Source organism: Diplotaxodon limnothrissa, linkage group LG20, assembly GCF_057381915.1.
Source record: "Diplotaxodon limnothrissa isolate DT_005_m linkage group LG20, D_limnothrissa_male_GT1.1, whole genome shotgun sequence".
Lineage (NCBI taxonomy): Eukaryota > Metazoa > Chordata > Actinopteri > Cichliformes > Cichlidae > Diplotaxodon > Diplotaxodon limnothrissa.
Window position 1 is genome coordinate 20946045 of NC_140615.1, and position 16270 is coordinate 20962314.

The 16270-nt window shown below is 39.0% G+C and overlaps 1 protein-coding gene across 3 annotated transcripts; it reads left to right on the forward strand.

Annotated features, from left to right (window-relative positions):
• Positions 1 to 210: 210 nt before the first annotated feature.
• foxp3b (forkhead box P3b) lies at positions 211 to 15007 on the forward strand. Of its 3 annotated transcripts, XM_085344784.1 has the most exons (12): positions 211 to 321; positions 796 to 834; positions 3469 to 3559; positions 4034 to 4202; positions 9517 to 9609; positions 10327 to 10414; positions 10829 to 10897; positions 11018 to 11171; positions 11446 to 11522; positions 12381 to 12482; positions 12693 to 12814; positions 14950 to 15007. In XM_085344784.1, the coding sequence occupies exons 1-12, from the start codon at positions 211 to 213 to the stop codon at positions 15005 to 15007; spliced, it is 1173 nt and encodes a 390-aa protein (XP_085200910.1). The 3 variants fall into 3 exon arrangements, with proteins under 3 accessions (XP_085200910.1, XP_085200911.1, XP_085200912.1); XM_085344785.1 differs by lacking the exon at positions 796 to 834; XM_085344786.1 differs by lacking the exons at positions 211 to 321; positions 796 to 834 and having other exon boundaries at positions 3478 to 3559; positions 4025 to 4202.
• Positions 15008 to 16270: the final 1263 nt, after the last annotated feature.

Below are 16270 nucleotides of genomic sequence, written 5' to 3' on the forward strand. Positions count from 1 at the left end.
AATTCTACAGATAATAGCCAGAGTTTGTTTATATGTCAGTATGTCTCCCAGATATATTAAATTAAAGGAACATTTTGTAACACACTTTACTTATTTGTAGCGTTTGAATCTACCCTCATGGAGTAGAGAAAATGACAAAACTTCCATGATAAAATGTGGTTTTCTAAGTCTTTCTAGTGAGGCATTAATGTGTCTTCTGTGTCTTAAGAAATGCCAGAGACTTCTGATGAGTACATGAAATTTGGACAACAAAAAGTCGAACGCCAACTTGATAGCATCAAACAGATGGAAGAGCCACCCATGTCTGTGTCAGGAAGTCAGGTATGTAACAAATAACATCACTTAATTGGAATAAACTTGTTTCAGTAACTTCAGTTACTAAACATTTAAAGCCTACGTAACATAAACAATACAAAGATGACATTTCAAACTTTGAAACTAGGAAATGTGATTTGTCTTGTGTCAGTGTTTAAATTCTGCACAGCGTCAAAGCTTTTTGGAAAGAAGGATTTATGAAATCTATTATTATAGTGTCTGTGAAAATAAGCTTAAAATAAACAAGAGAAAGTTTAATGATGTTTTATTATTATCAAAAATCTGCGTTTTTTATGTTCCAGTTGGGAGCTGTAGTAGTTGGTTAAACTGTATACACTGGATATAATGTTAGATAATGTTTATTTTAAAAAGTTATATGTTTCTTTATCATAATTATTTTTAAATTATTGTCGCATGAACTTTCAGAAAAAAGCAGAAAAAATGTTAATGCACATGTATGATTAATTTCTGACATCTCAGGCAAGTCCAGAGTGCCGGCTCAAATTTGGATCTAAAACTGTGAGTTGAGTTTGTTATTTGCCTAATAAATAAGAATAATTTTTAGTTTAAACTCATTTCTGACAAATTACTATTTGTGTTTTCTTGTTTTTATGACAGGTGGTCTAATGAATTTATTAAGCACTGTAGTGCTAACTAACATTTATAATAATACACACAAATTTCAGTCAGTAAAGTTGAAAGACTGTCTTCTTAGACAGTTTGTAAAATTACCAAAAAAGGAAGCTCTATGATTTCTCAGATAATTCCAGAAGCCACCAACAGCAGCACAATCCAACAAATCAGGTTCAGCGAGTCTAGTTAGATGAGATGAAGCAAAGTGATGGCACCCAGTCATCAAGGAAAGTAGGGAAACCTCAAAAAACTGATGATTTAAAATCAGCTGATGAGGCTACAGGGGTGCTTGGGCCTAATCTAGTTGCAGACTTCACGCCCTGCTGCATACTGCCCTTCCATGCTGGTCAGGGAAATTACAGAAAATAACAATGAAAATAAACACATTTTACTAGTCTGTACCTGTGATTATTTCTACTGTAAAATCCCAAATTTGTCCAGTTGGACAATTCCAATTCCAGAGCTTGGATTCATTGGAATAACCCTAAAACCCCTATATGAAAAGAATGGTGCAAACCTAATGAGAATTTCATTTTTCATTAAAAATATAACATTTACATTTATATTTGCAATTTTAAGAGTATTGATTGAACAAATGATGATATCTCAGAATGTACTCATCCTGATACATGACACACAAAAAAAAGAGGATTTAACTACATTTTTTATGTGATGTGACTAAATACAGTGGGGCAAAAAAGTATTTAGTCAGCCACCGATTGTGCAAGTTCCCCCACTTAAAATGATGACAGAGGTCAGTAATTTGCACCAGAGGTACACTTCAACTGTGAGAGCTAGAATGTGAAAAAAAAATCCATGAATTCACATGGTAGGATTTGTAAAGAATTTATTCATAAATTAGGGTGGAAAATAAGTATTTGGTCACCTCAAACAAGGAAAATCTCTGGCTCTCACAGACCTGTAACGTCTTCTGTAAGAAGCTTTTCTGTCCCCCACTCGTTACCTGTATGAATGGCACCTGTTTGAACTCATCATCTGTATAAAAGACACCTGTCCACAGCCTCAAACAGTCAGACTCCAAACTCCGCCATGGCCAAGACCAAAGAGCTTTCGAAGGACACCAGGAAAAGTATTGTAGACCTGCACCAGACTGGGAAGAGTGAATCTACAATAGGCAAGCAGCTTGGTGTGAAAAAATCAACTGTGGGAGCAATCATCAGAAAATGGAAGACATACAAGACCACTGATAATCTCCCTCGATCTGGGGCTCCACGCAAGATCTCATCCCGTGGGGTCAAAATGATCATGAGAACGGTGAGCAAAGATCCCAGAACCACACGGGGGGACCTGGTGAATGACCTGCAGAGAGCTGGGACCAAAGTAACAAAGGTCACCATCAGTAACACACTACAACGGCAGGGAATCAAATCCCGCAGTGCCAGACGTGTCCCGCTGCTGAAGCCAGTGCATGTCCAGGCCCGTCTGAAGTTTGCCAGAGAGCACATGGATGATACAGCAGAGGATTGGGAGAATGTCATGTGGTCAGATGAAACCAAAGTAGAACTTTTTGGTATAAACTCAACTCGTCGTGTTTGGAGGAAGAAGAATACTGAGTTGCATCCCAAGAACACCATACCTACTGTGAAGCATGGGGGTGGAAACATCATGCTATGGGGCTGCTTTTCTGCCAAGGGGACAGGACGACTGATCCGTGTTAAGGACAGAATGAATGGGGCCATGTATTGTGAGATTTTGAGCCAAAAACCTCCTTCCATCAGTGAGAACTTTGAAGATGAAACGAGGCTGGGTCTTCCAACATGACAATGATCCAAAACACACCGCCCGGGCAACAAAGGAGTGGCTCCGTAAGAAGCATTTGAAAGTCCTGGAGTGGCCTAGCCAGTCTCCAGACCTCAACCCCATAGAAAATCTGTGGCGGGAGTTGAAAGTCCGTGTTGCTTGGCGACAACCCCAAAACATCACTGCTCTCGAGAAGATCTGCATGGAGGAATGGGCCAAAATACCAGCTACTGTGTGTGCAAACCTGGTAAAGACCTATAGTAAACGTTTGACCTCTGTTATTGCCAACAAAGGTTATGTTACAAAGTATTGAGTTGTATTTTTGTTATTGACCAAATACTTATTTTCCACCCTGATTTACGAATAAATTCTTTACAAATCCTACCATGTGGATTCATGGATTTTTTTTTTTCACATTCTGTCTCTCACAGTTGAAGTGTACCTCTGGTGCAAATTACTGACCTCTGTCATCATTTTAGGTGGGGGAACTTGCACAATCGGTGGCTGACTAAATACTTTTTTGCCCCATTGTAGTGTATGCAGGATATTAGTCATTCGCTATAATTCACAGAAACAAATGGCAAACAGTTTGTTACAAATATTTGTTAGTAAACTATCAAATGTTAAACATCACTTCTTCCTAAAAAATGAAAAAAAAACCCCAAACAAATAAAAAATGTTTTTGAATGAGGCCTAGCGATTAAAAGGAAACTGTATTATGTTACAGCCAAAACAATATCAATACTTTTTTCTTTCCAGTGCTGGAGCAGTATGGAAGGCATTAGACAGAAGCAGCAGAGACCATCAGTTCTGCGTCACGTTTCTCCAGTCGCTTACAGGCAACGACGTGGTATACAGATATTTAAATGTCTTTTGCTTTACTTTAGGAGAAGACGATTTGCATTTGATGCATGCAAATCGTCTTACAATCGTTCTCTAAAGTAAAAGATAAACTTATAGAGACAAATACAGAATGTATTAAAAATGCAGAACTTATAAGCTCCATATTTAACAAAAAAACAACATATGAAATACTGAAACTAAGGATATTTTTGTCTGTTTGTTTGTTTACAAGTGTTATATGCTAATTTTTTAAATTAAGTGTAGGATTTTTTTTCCTGTGCTTGTTATGACATTGTGACACATGTGTTAATTCTATGATTTGCTGAGTGTAAGATGCTGGTGCTCTATTTTAGGTCTTAAGAATTTTTTTTAGTATAGTAATATACCAGTTAGGTAGTGTAGCACCAGTAGCATATAGTATTAGGTTTCACTTTGTATGGCAAGAATCTACATCAATCTTTTCTTCCCCTGCTGCATCCAGAAAGCAGTGCAGCAGTCTCCATTTGCAAGGAAGAGGTGGATGCATGCCATATTCTTCAGGAACCTTCACCTCACATGGGCTCTTCTCCCACATCGAGCCATCATTTCCTCTCCTTGAGGAGGGGAGACATTCAAAAGCAGACCTCTCTTGAGGCCCGGCTTCATGACGGGTAACAATTAATTCAGTTCAGTTCAATTTTATTTACATTGTGCCAAATCTCAAAGATGCTTTAGACTGTAAAAATAAAGACCCTACAATTTAAGAGAGAAAACTCCAACTATCCGACAGTTACCCATGGGTAGTATTTTACAATAAAGGGATAGAAAAATTCGCCTTTAACAGGAAGAAATTTCTAGCAGGAGCAGGCTCAGGAAGAGGCAGCCATCTGCTGCAACCAGTTGGGGTAAGGAGAAAGAAAAGAGACCAGGGAAGCATAGAGAGACAGGTCAGGAAATCAACGATGGGAAAAAGAAGACAAAATTTCATGACATGCAGTAGTGGTGTATAGTGGAAAAAGGTGAGTGTCCCCCAGCTGCAGGCGACTAAATTTACCTAATCCAGCCTTAACTGTAAGCTTCAAAAAAGCTACTTTTAAGCCTAATCTTAAAAGCAGAGAGGCTGTCTGTCTCTTAAATCCAAATTGGGAGCTGGTTCCACAGAAGAGGGGCCTGGAAGCTGAAGGCTCCCATTCTACTGTTAAATACACACAGGTAAGCCTGCAGTCTGAGAGCAGCATGCTCTACTGTAAGATAAGATGGGGCATGATTATTATTGTATGTAAGGAGGAAGGATTTTAAATTTGATTTTTGATTTAATAGAGAGCCAGTGAAGAGAAGCCAGTATAAGAAACATACAATGTGTAAAACAAGTATTGAACACAATTCACCAATTTTCTAAGTAAGTATATTTCTTAAGGTGCTATTGACATAAAATTCTCACCAGATGTTGGTAACAATCCATCCAATCCACACATGCAAATTGAACAATAGATGTAATTAAATTAACTTATGTGTAATAATGAGAAATGACAAAAAAGAAAAAAGTATTGAACACATGAAGAAAACAGTATGGAATGACATCAGCTGAAATCTATGAGTAATTAGTAATGAGCCACTACAAATTTATATCAGCGCTGGTTCGGCCCCAAATGATGGCCTATAAAAAGGTGTCTTATTACCAAGGTGTCATACAAGAAACATCTCATGATGGGTAAAACCAATGAGCTTCACAACTACATTGTTGCAGCATATGTACCACTGACTACTGAAGAATTTCTAAACTACTGAAGGTTCAAGTGAGCACTGTGGGGCCATAATTCAGGAGTGAAAAGAACATCATTCATCATAAACTGGCCACAAACAAGTGCTTCCTGCAAGATTTCAGACAGAGGAGTGAAAAGAGTTATCAGCAGAGTTGTGCAAGAGAATCAGCAGGTACTATTGTTTCAAAGAAAACAATAAGTAATGCACTCAACTGCCATGGCCGTATGCCATGTGTGCATGCTCACCACTGCTGACTGTCACTGCTACTGTTTAATAATAATAATAATAATAATAATAATACATGCAATGTCTGCAGGTCAAAACGCACTGAAAAGCTCCCCAAAAACACCATACTAACAATGAAGCTTGGCTGTGGGAACATCATGGGGTGGGGCTATTTTTCTGCATTTAGCACTGGCACACTTCATATAATTCAAAGAAAAATATATAGAGGTAAACTTGACAAAAATCTGCTGCGATCCACCAGGATGATGAAGATGAAGCAAGGGTGGACATTTCAGCAAGACAGTGATCCCAAACACACAGCCAAGGAAGCTGTCAATTGGTTTCAACCAAAGAAAATAAAGCTGCTATAATGGCCCAGTCAGTCACCTGACCTGAATCCAAATGGAAACAACTAAAGCTCATAGACGTAACCATCAGGATTTAAAGACTGTTGGTGTGGAAGAATGGCCCAAAATCACTCTTGAAAAAAAAAGCTCTTCTATGAAGTATTAAATACATTTCACTGTGTTTCATACTCATGTTTCATTTCTTATTATTACATATGTCTTCATTTATGGACATCTACTGACATATGGTTTTATTTCATTGCATGTTTTTGGAATGGTTGTTACTGACATCTGGTGAGAATGTCATCTCAACAGCACCTTCAGAAAATATTTTGTGAAGTGTTCAGTACTTACTTTACCTGCTGTATGCTCTCTCTAGTTCCTGTCAGCACTTTTTCTGCAGCAATTTAGATCAAAGGTTTTTCAGTGAGCTTTAATAACAGGGAACTACAGTAGTCCAGCCTAGAAGTAACAAATGTGTGAACCAGCTTTTTAGTTTTACTTTGTCTGCTTTGTTAAACAAAGATTCTAGATCTTTGTTTAGTGTTCATATCGAAAGGCATATCATGATCAAAAATAACTCTAAGATGATTCGCTGTCTTCCAGGAAGACTGGAGACTTCTAGGTCCGAGTACAATAACTTCAGTTTGTCTTAATTTAGAAATAAAAAATTAGAGGTCATCTAGGCCTTTATGTCTTTACAACTTGACTATTGTTTAACTAACTGATTCTGGGTTCATAGATAAATAAAACTGGGAATAAGCTCAATTTTCTATAATAATGTGAGAGACTGTTAAAGTCGTACAGAAAACAATTACTCAGTTACTGCAAGTTACTACTGCTAAAGGTGGTTGTAGAAGCTGTGGAATTGTCCCATTATTTGACAAATCAACAGTATCTCATACCCCAGGTCTGAGAGTGAGCGGGGTACCACTTGCACAGCAATCATGCACAGTTGTTGTTATCCATCCATCTTCTTCTGCTTATCCAGTTTATGGGTCACAGGGAGCAGGAGCCTACGGCAGCTGTTGTAGCATGATTTTACATCATAAAATCAAAATCACATACACTACCTGTCAAAGGTTTTAGAACACCCCAATTTTTCCAGTTATTTGTTGTAGTTCAAGTCATTCAAGTACAATGAATAGTTTGAAATGATACAAAGCTGGTGAACTGCCAGAGGTAAAAAAAAAAAAAAAAAAAAAAAAAAAGTAAGGTTACCCTAAACTGAAAAATTAACATCTGAATTATGCAAAAGGTCTTTTTCAGGGAACACAAAATGTATTAACAATTTAAAGCTCTTCTGCAAAAATGGAGCTTGATCAAGCCTTGAAAGCTGGTGCTACTAATTCCTACAGGTGTTCCAGCTTTTCTGGATTACTTCCAACCCCCTCTGTCTGCATAAAAGAAGTGTTGGTCAGCATCAGTTGAACAGTATTGTACTGCAGAAAGTAGTGTGATGCTGCAAAAATGGTGAGGAAAAAGGTGATTAACAATGGAAGAGAGACAGACCATCACAACACTTATAAATGTCGGCCTGTCCTACAGAGAAACTGCAAAGTCAAGGTGTCAGTGAGTACAGTTTCCTTCAACATCCAAAGGCTCAGAAACTTTGACAGGAAGAGGTCTGCAGACCCAAAGACACGACTGAATCAGAAGACAAGTTAACAGAGAGAGCTGAGAGTTCTCAGCTGTGTGATAGGCGGCTGACAGGACAACAGCTTCAAGCACAGCTTAATAGTGGTCGTAGTAAGAAAGTCTCAGTTTCAGCTGTGAAGAGAAGACTTTGAGCTGCAGGTTTGACAGGACGAGTTGCAGCAAGAATGCCAGACGTCAGAATAAGACAAAGAGGCTTGGCTGGGACATGAAACACCACCATTGGACTACTGAAGACTGGAAGAAGGTATTATGGACTGATGGATCAACATTTGAAATCTTCGGTTCATCACACAGGATCTTTGTACACCGTTGAGTAGGTAAAAGGATGGGTCCACAGTGAGATGATGGTCTGGGGCTGTTTTACTGGATCCAGGGTCGGTGACTTGTACAGAGTGAGAGGCTCCCTGAACCAAAACCACAGCATTGTGCAGCACCATGCAGGACCCTCTGGTATGCACCTAGTTGGTCAGGGATTCATCCTACAGCAAGATAATGACCAAAACATAAGTCCACGCTGTGCCAGAACTACCTCAGGAACAAAGAACAAGGTGGTGAGCTTGAAAACATGGAGTCCAGCACAGTCTCCAGACTTAAACCCCATTGAGCTGGTTTGGGATGAACTGGACAGAAGAGTGAAAGCAAAGCAACCTACAAGGTCCACGTTTATGGGAACTTCTGCTACAGATATGGGAGAATATTCGATTTCTATTGTAGAAAGAATGCCAAGGCTGTGTTCAGTTGTTATATCAGGTGCTACTTTGATGAGTCAAAAGTTTAGAATACATTTTGGTCTATAAATTGATTTTGGCTGTAATTGCTTTTTTGTACTATGTTTTCATTTCAGAGTGCAATGAGACATTAAACTGCATAATTTTCAATAAAAACTGAAAAATTGGGGTGTTCTAAAACTTCTGACTGGTAGTGTATGTTGATGAAAAGCCAGCACATTAAAAAAATAGACTTTTGGTTCACTAAAATGAGCACTTGGCTGTGGTGAAAATGAGCCCAAAGACTGGAGGTAAGTTGAGCTGGTGGTTCATATTACACCAAGACAAACATGTGATCTCTTGTGACTGACATTATATTTCATGTTTTAGATGTAGCATAAGAGTTGTTGTAAATTTTTATCTAATTTTAGTGGGTGGAGCCTGGTCTTTAACTCTCATTATGTAACAGCTATTTTTTCAATAATCATGATTCTAATTTATATTATTTTGTTTTCAGTTCCAATAGATATGGCCGATCTTTATAACCCTGGCTACAAAGTTTGTAATTTTTTAAATATTCACAGCATTTTAGGACAGTTGAAAGAGTAGATTGAAAAAGTAAAAAGCAAATCATCCCTGGATGTTCATGAATAAAGAAAAAGTGTTCATTTTGTAGGTTTTCAGTGTCCATTTCTTAAATGACTTGTGATTACTTTTCCGTCTTTCAAACTGGTAAACAACTTAATTATATATTTATTTGGTGATCACCAAAGTCAGGGCTTTAATAACGATTAATTTTTTTTTCATTTAAATTTGGTTCATAGACTTGTTAGTAAATTAGTTGTCTCTAATTGCTCATCACACCCTGTCAGCTGGCTATGCTGATACCTAACCCTTGCTAGTACTTGGAACAAGTTGGTCCACAAGAATTATTTTTTGAACCTCATATTAAGACGTCAGTTTATAGCTATCATTTTTGAGTTCTGTCTGTCTCACTTTTATTTCTGTCTCATATTTCTTTACCTATAGGACAGCTTAAGAAAAAAATGGCTCATACCCTGCTCCGAAAACAACAGTCCTTTGTATCTGCATATTGCAGTTAGCATATTTTATGCAACACATAGCATTGCAATGCATAAATCCTGAATATACGGGTTAGAAAACTTTTCATATCAAAAGTCAGATTGGCAGAAAATGGTTTGGAAGTCTTGGTTTTGGTGCGTTATGTTTTTACACTCTTGACTGTCACACTCACATCACTGAAACATTTCTGTTTCCTCCAGCATCCCACAGGGGACCAGTGTTCTGCTCATGAGTGGGCTCTGCCGATGGCCTGGCTGTGAAGCAGTATTTGAAGACTTCTCTAGTTTCTTGAAGTAAGAACTGTGCATTAATTCAATGAATACATTTAGTATTTATTTATTTATTGTCATTGTCAAGAACAATGAAATTGCGTTTGGGGCTTCCATACAACCCAAAAAAAAAAACAAAAAAAAAAACCCTGTGGCGTGGCAGGGTTGGAAAAGGCTATTTCCTCATTTCTGGACACAACAAAACTAGTAGCATTTATTAATTCAATCCATTTCAGTTCAGTTCAACTTATATAGCACCCATTCACAACAACAGTCAATGATTTATTCATTGATTGGCATTGGCATACTATGGGCTCACTGCAGGTCTGCATGGGCCCCACAACAGGCCCCTATGTGCTTAGTGTTGGCAGCCCACACCATGGGCTGCCCATGGTGGGGTCATTGGGCCTGAAATGTCATGCCATTACTGGGGCCCCACAGTGAGTTGCCCACTGTGGACCGTGTGGGTTTTATTTTCCAGGATATTCTACTGGATATTTGCATTGTTTTAAAAAGGACGATTTCAATCTTCTAAATTTATATTTATAGAAATTTATAGAAATTTATTTACAATAAATTTGGTTTCACGTAGTTTGTGTTTTCAAAAGTCTAGTTTTATTTCTTTGTCTTTACACAACCAATTATTCGATTTTGAGGCCTTTTTACAAAGGGCAGGAAGCTCTGGATATTTTTAAACCCTGTATTAACCCTGAATATACCCTGTGACAATTTGTCTTTTAGGCATCTTCATTCTGAACACGGACATGGTGACAGAAGTATTGCTCAATGGAGGGTCCAGCAGGATATTGTTCAGTACATGGAAAGTCAGGTAGAACCCAGAGAAACAAAGCTACAGCAGCACTATGCTGTATGAATGCTCATGTGTAAATATGTCCAAAAATAGATACAAGTTTCTTTTTCTTTCGAACCTACTCAATCTCGCAGTAGCTATAAGCTTAAAAGGAACATTTTAGTTAAAGTTGAAGTTTCAGCTAGATAACTGAGGGCTCTGCATCCTATTCTGCTTTTAGAAACTTCTAGAACCATAAGTGAGCCAGCATTCTGATAGTGAAGTCTTCTGTTATGTTCTATATTTTACTATGTTATTATGAGATCAGTCTAAATGAATCTGAGACGAAGCATTTTAACACAGAAGCAATGAAGAGTAGACACATGAACCTGGTTATCCAGACTCCTAAAAATAGAAGTAATCCAGTGATATATGGGAATTCTCTTTTTTCAGCTCATTCTGGAAAAACAGAAACTCATTGCAATGCAACTTCATCTCTCAGAGGACAAATACTCTGACTCGGTATGTCTACATGCTAAGACAGTAAAAACAAGAATTTCCTTGAAATATTGCTTTATTTTTCTTCTGGAGAGAAAATAAATGGCTGTGTCTGTTCACATCCACCTTCATCATTATATGCAGAAGGCAGCTTCTGAGTGGCAATACAGCCTTCCTCTGTTCCTGCCGCAGCCTCAGGTTACCAGTGGAGACAGAGTGCAACAGTGGGCCACCAAACATCTGGAAGAGCTGGTCCAGCATGGCAACAGACCTACTGCTTCTGATCATCTCCTCCCAGGTAACAGTGAAATTCACTAGGATTCACACACAAATGGACTTTTTTACTATTTTATGCACATTACGTTTTCACCATAACATATGTTCTTTCAGATAAAATGCTATTAGAGCTTATTAGCTAATATAAATGATTACATTTGACAGTTGAAATGTGCAGTACCTGTATATTTGTTGCATGTTGTGTTTTATCTCTAAATATGTTTCAAAAGCACATTATCCAAAGAAGTGTGTTTGATGGGACAAACTGATGAGAAACGCCCACTGTTCTTTTATAGATTTGGTTCCCAGTATTGAGTGTTACAAATACAACAACATCAGGCCTCCTTACACCTATGCATACTTGATAAGATGGGTGAGTTTGTCTAATGTTTTATTTTCATTTGTGAAGTTGGTCTGATCTGAACTGGTCCCTGATTTCTCAAGGCTCTAAAGCAGGGGTCGCCAATCTCAGTCCACGAGGGCCGGTGTCCCTGCAGGTTTTAGATGTGTCCTTGATCCATCACAGCTTATTTAAATGGATAAATTACCTTCTCAACATGTCTTGAAGTTCTCCAGAGGCCTGGTAATGAGCTAATCATGTGATTCAGGTGTGTTGACCCAGGGTGAGATCTAAAACCTGCAGGGACACCGGCCCTCGTGGACTGAGATTGCCGACCCCTGTTCTAAAGTATACACTTCTATACACACTCTCTGGATGTGTGTTTTTTTCCAAGTCACTGCAACATTTGATTTGATTTGATATACCTTTATTAGTCCCACTAGGTGAAATTTCATAAGGCTGCCGACCTATTGCACGCAATGGCGGCGCCATCTTACCCTCATATTCAGATACTTTACAAAAGACCTTGGAAAAAAAGGTTTCATGCTTTAAAATTGTATCTTTAGGCACTTTATTTGTAGCCTGTCACAAAATCATTGTTTGTTTCCATTTCTTTAGTTGCATCAATAGTTGCAACACACTTTGACAGGCTTAAAATGATATTTTGTATGAACAAAAGGCAGCCAACATCCAAAGAAGAGCTTTGAATGTCTTACCTATTTCCCATTTTCCTACCAAATATAAATAAAATGAAGGGTGGCTCAAGGCTTTGTAAGTCTTCCTCAAAGGTTTACAGTAGGAATCAGGTTTTATCTGCAAACTGTAGCTATTTATGACTAATTTGCCAAATATTGCCACTGCTTACCCTTCCATGTGTGTGACTGGTTGCAGTCTATCCTGGAGTCTCCAGACAAACAACGTACTCTGAATGAGATTTACAACTGGTTCACTACCATGTTCTTCTACTTCAGACATAATACTGCCACCTGGAAGGTTTGTACTATTTGGATGAAATATTAATTGTGATGCCTACTTGTGTACAGAATACAAGTGCTTTTTATTGTAATAAACTGAACATTTGGGCACAGTTTAACATAGAAAAAAACTGTGCCAACCAGAACATCTCACTATACTGTACTGTTTTTAATAGCATGGCTTCCATGTTGATAGAACTGTTTCCTTGTATCTGTATCCTCTCTCCAGAATGCAGTACGTCACAACCTCAGCCTTCACAAGTGTTTTGTGCGAGTGGAGGGAGGAAAGGGAGCTGTGTGGACAGTCGATGAAATGGAGTACCAAAGGAGGAAGGGTCAGAAGTATCAGCGGTATAAAAATCTTCAACACGAACACACAGGAGAGCAGAAGTGTACAATAGGAAGCAAATTAACAAACTCTTGATAACTTTCTGTTATCTTGTTTCATTTACCCCAACATCAGCAATCAGGCTATGTGGTCAGCTTTGTAACTCAACCCATTGTTTAACAGTGTAGAGACATGGTAAAGAGAAAGGACAGCCTGAACACATCAGGACATAATAACAATCAGGGGGTCATTAGCAGTTCTTCAAATGATAATTACAACTGCAGATGAAGAACACATGACATGTTACACCATGTAATTATATAGATACATATATATATATATATATTAAAAAAACTAAGCCAAAATCCAGAAGCAGCGTATAAAAAACTAAGTAGCAGCCATGTGCTGCTAATCAAATCCATTTCATTAATGAATCATCTGTAAGTGTGAACACATATATAAAAGAAGAGGATAGGAAGGTTTGCAGTGCAGGTCTGGAGATTTCATCTGTGTCCTAGAACATTACGAGTGATCCTAAAAAAACAATTCTTGTTGCCCTTTTATCTGGCAAGAGTTAAAAGGCCAATTTCAAATATTTTACACTGATTATTCACAAGTAGAAAACATTCAGTACTGCTGCAAACTTTCCCTAGGAGTAGATATCCCATCACGCAAGTTTGGTCTACTACACAAGTTACTATACCAATGTGTGGATATTTCCCATTCCATTCGCTTCCGCTTATCCTTTTTCAGGGTCACGGGGGGCGCTGGAGCCTATCCCAGCTGTCATAGGGCGAAAGGCGGGGTACACCCTGGACAGGTCGCCAGTCTGTCGCAGGGCTAACACATAGGGACAGACAACCATTCACACTCACATTCACACCTAGTGGCAATTTGGATTATCCAATTAACCTATCCCCACAAGCTGCATGTCTTTGGACGGTGGGAGGAAGCCGGAGTACCCGGAGAGAACCCACGCAAACACGGGGAGAACATGCAAACTCCACACAGAAAGACCCCGGCCTGATGGTGGAATTGAACTCAGGACCTTCTTGCTGTGAGGCAACAGTGCTAACCACCGTGCCGCCCTAATGTGTGGATATAAGAAGTGAAAACACCTAGGATTTACTGAATAATCCAAAATCTTGCTTTATACTACAGACCTCTGTTCTGTGCTTTGCTGAGGAATTAAAAAAAAAAAAGAGCTATTCTTTAGTAAACGTCCTAACTGTTGAGATCTGTAAGGATAAGACCAAAATGCAAGACTCCAGCAGACATGATCAAAATCAAGCATTTGATGGAGTTAAAAGCAAAGACCAATAAAAAAATCCCAATAGTGAGGAATTCAAAATAATCACACAGACCCAAGACAGGCCTGCCTACACAAAGTCAGGATTTATAGATAAGTGCAGACAGGTGGGGAAAACGACACAGCTAAACATAACGAACACAAGTGCGAATAATCAGGAAATGAAGGTCAACGTAAAACACACTGACACGGAGCCAAGAACATTCACATCGGACATGAAGACAGAGAAAAGGGGACACCAGATGATAAACACAGGAAGACCACTTTGACTTTGAAAGTGGTCTTTCTGGACCACTTCCTAGACTTTGAAGCAAAATGTGGAATTGTCCAGGAAACTTCCTGGGCTTTCAATATTACAGAACTAATATTGATACTGGCAGCTTTTGCTGCAGATCTAACCTGTTCAACAGCAGCTGATGTTTGAGATTGAAGATCATCATGTACTACACCACTTCCAACTTAATGATAGAGTTGTGATGTTGATAAGTCTGTTAGCTTGCATGGTTGGCATTTCTACAGCTTTCTTTCCTAGACAGGCCAGACTTTGTAACTTGCGTCACAGTACAGAGCACAAGCAGAGAAAACTGAGAAAACAAACTTAAGTACTTAGAGGTAGACACTAGACGGTAAACCATCTTGAAAGGCTTAAACAATCCCAAATCCTACAGATAGAGCAGGTATTAAGGGAAAGGCGTGTAAAAATATATTTAAGTCAAAAGAAAAAAAAAGAAAGTGGGACGATAGAAAAGAAAAGGGAGTTTGAGAAATCCCTACTGGCAAACATAAAGTGAGTGGGTGGTGTTAGTGTTACTCCATTGTGCTTGCGAATCACATTGTGTTTGATTTTAGGGATTGCCCCGTGAAGTGGCTCACAGCCTACTCCCATTACTCTCCTGGAAACCCCTGAGCACCAGCACTGAGCTGCTCACATCCAGATATCATCAGATAACGAGCAGCAGGAAGAACATCTGGAGGATGAAGAATCTTTGAAGTTTATCTAGTTTGTGTTCAGATTGAAGACTTGATTATGATTTATAGGTTATTGCATTATGATATTTGTGCCCCTGTCTGACAAATGTTTTTGTGCTCACTCATTCTAAAAATAAATGAATCTAACCTTTGTGGGTGTCAAACCATTGTTCTCATTTTATCCATTCATGAATTAGTTTCATGAGTTTCCTCCAATTAGTAGGTAAGGGTTCAGACGTCTCTTGCAGAGACTCTTTACATTGTATCACCGCGGAAGCACTAGCTGGTAGTCGGGCCGTACGCGTGTCTTAGTGCAGTTGAACATAATCCACAAAGTCCGCTTGTAGTCGAAAAGCAAACAGGCAAACATTTATTTCCACAGTTTTGAAATACAGTGATCCATTTGAATGTTCCAGTACACTGCAAACACGGTAAGAAACTGCTTTTCTCCACAGCTAGTTAAAGCCCCCGTAGCTCCACACTGCCCGTCGCGAACACTCCCCCCGTGCACAGTTACCGTATGTTAAAGGAACAGTACGTAAAAATTAAATAAGGCAAGAAAAAATACAATTTAACTGTAAATCTTATGCTAAACAAATTATAAAGTAAAAACTGAAATTCCCCATTATCTTACACTTATCCTTATCCAAAATGATTCAAATTACCGTATTTTCACGACCATAAGGCGCACTTAAAAGTCTTAGATTTTCTTCAAAAAGTGCGGCGCGCCCTATAGCGCGGTGCGCCCTATGTGTTGTAAGGAGGACGTAGTAGAGAACACCATGAGAACGTTAAAGGGTGAAGTGTGGGCCTTGATCGTATATACCGGGACAATCGCACATACCTGTATAAAAGAACAGGTATGTGCATTATGCAGGACATCGTTGTTTTAACAACCCTGAAAATGGCAAAGAGACACGCTTACGAAGCACAGTTTAAACTGAAGGCCATCAGCTACGCGGAGGAACATGGAAATCGAGCAGCGGCGAGAGAATTTAAGATTAACGAATCGATGGTTCGCAAATGGAGGAAGCTGGAAAACAAGCTCCGGCAGGTCAAGAAAACGCAGCTGAGTTTCCGCGGACATAAGGCGAGGTGGCTCGAGTTGGAGGAAAGACTCGAGCGGTGGATCATCGAGCAAAGAGCGAGCGGGAGAAGCGTTTCGACGGTCACCATTTGGCTAAAAGCAGTTTCACTAGCT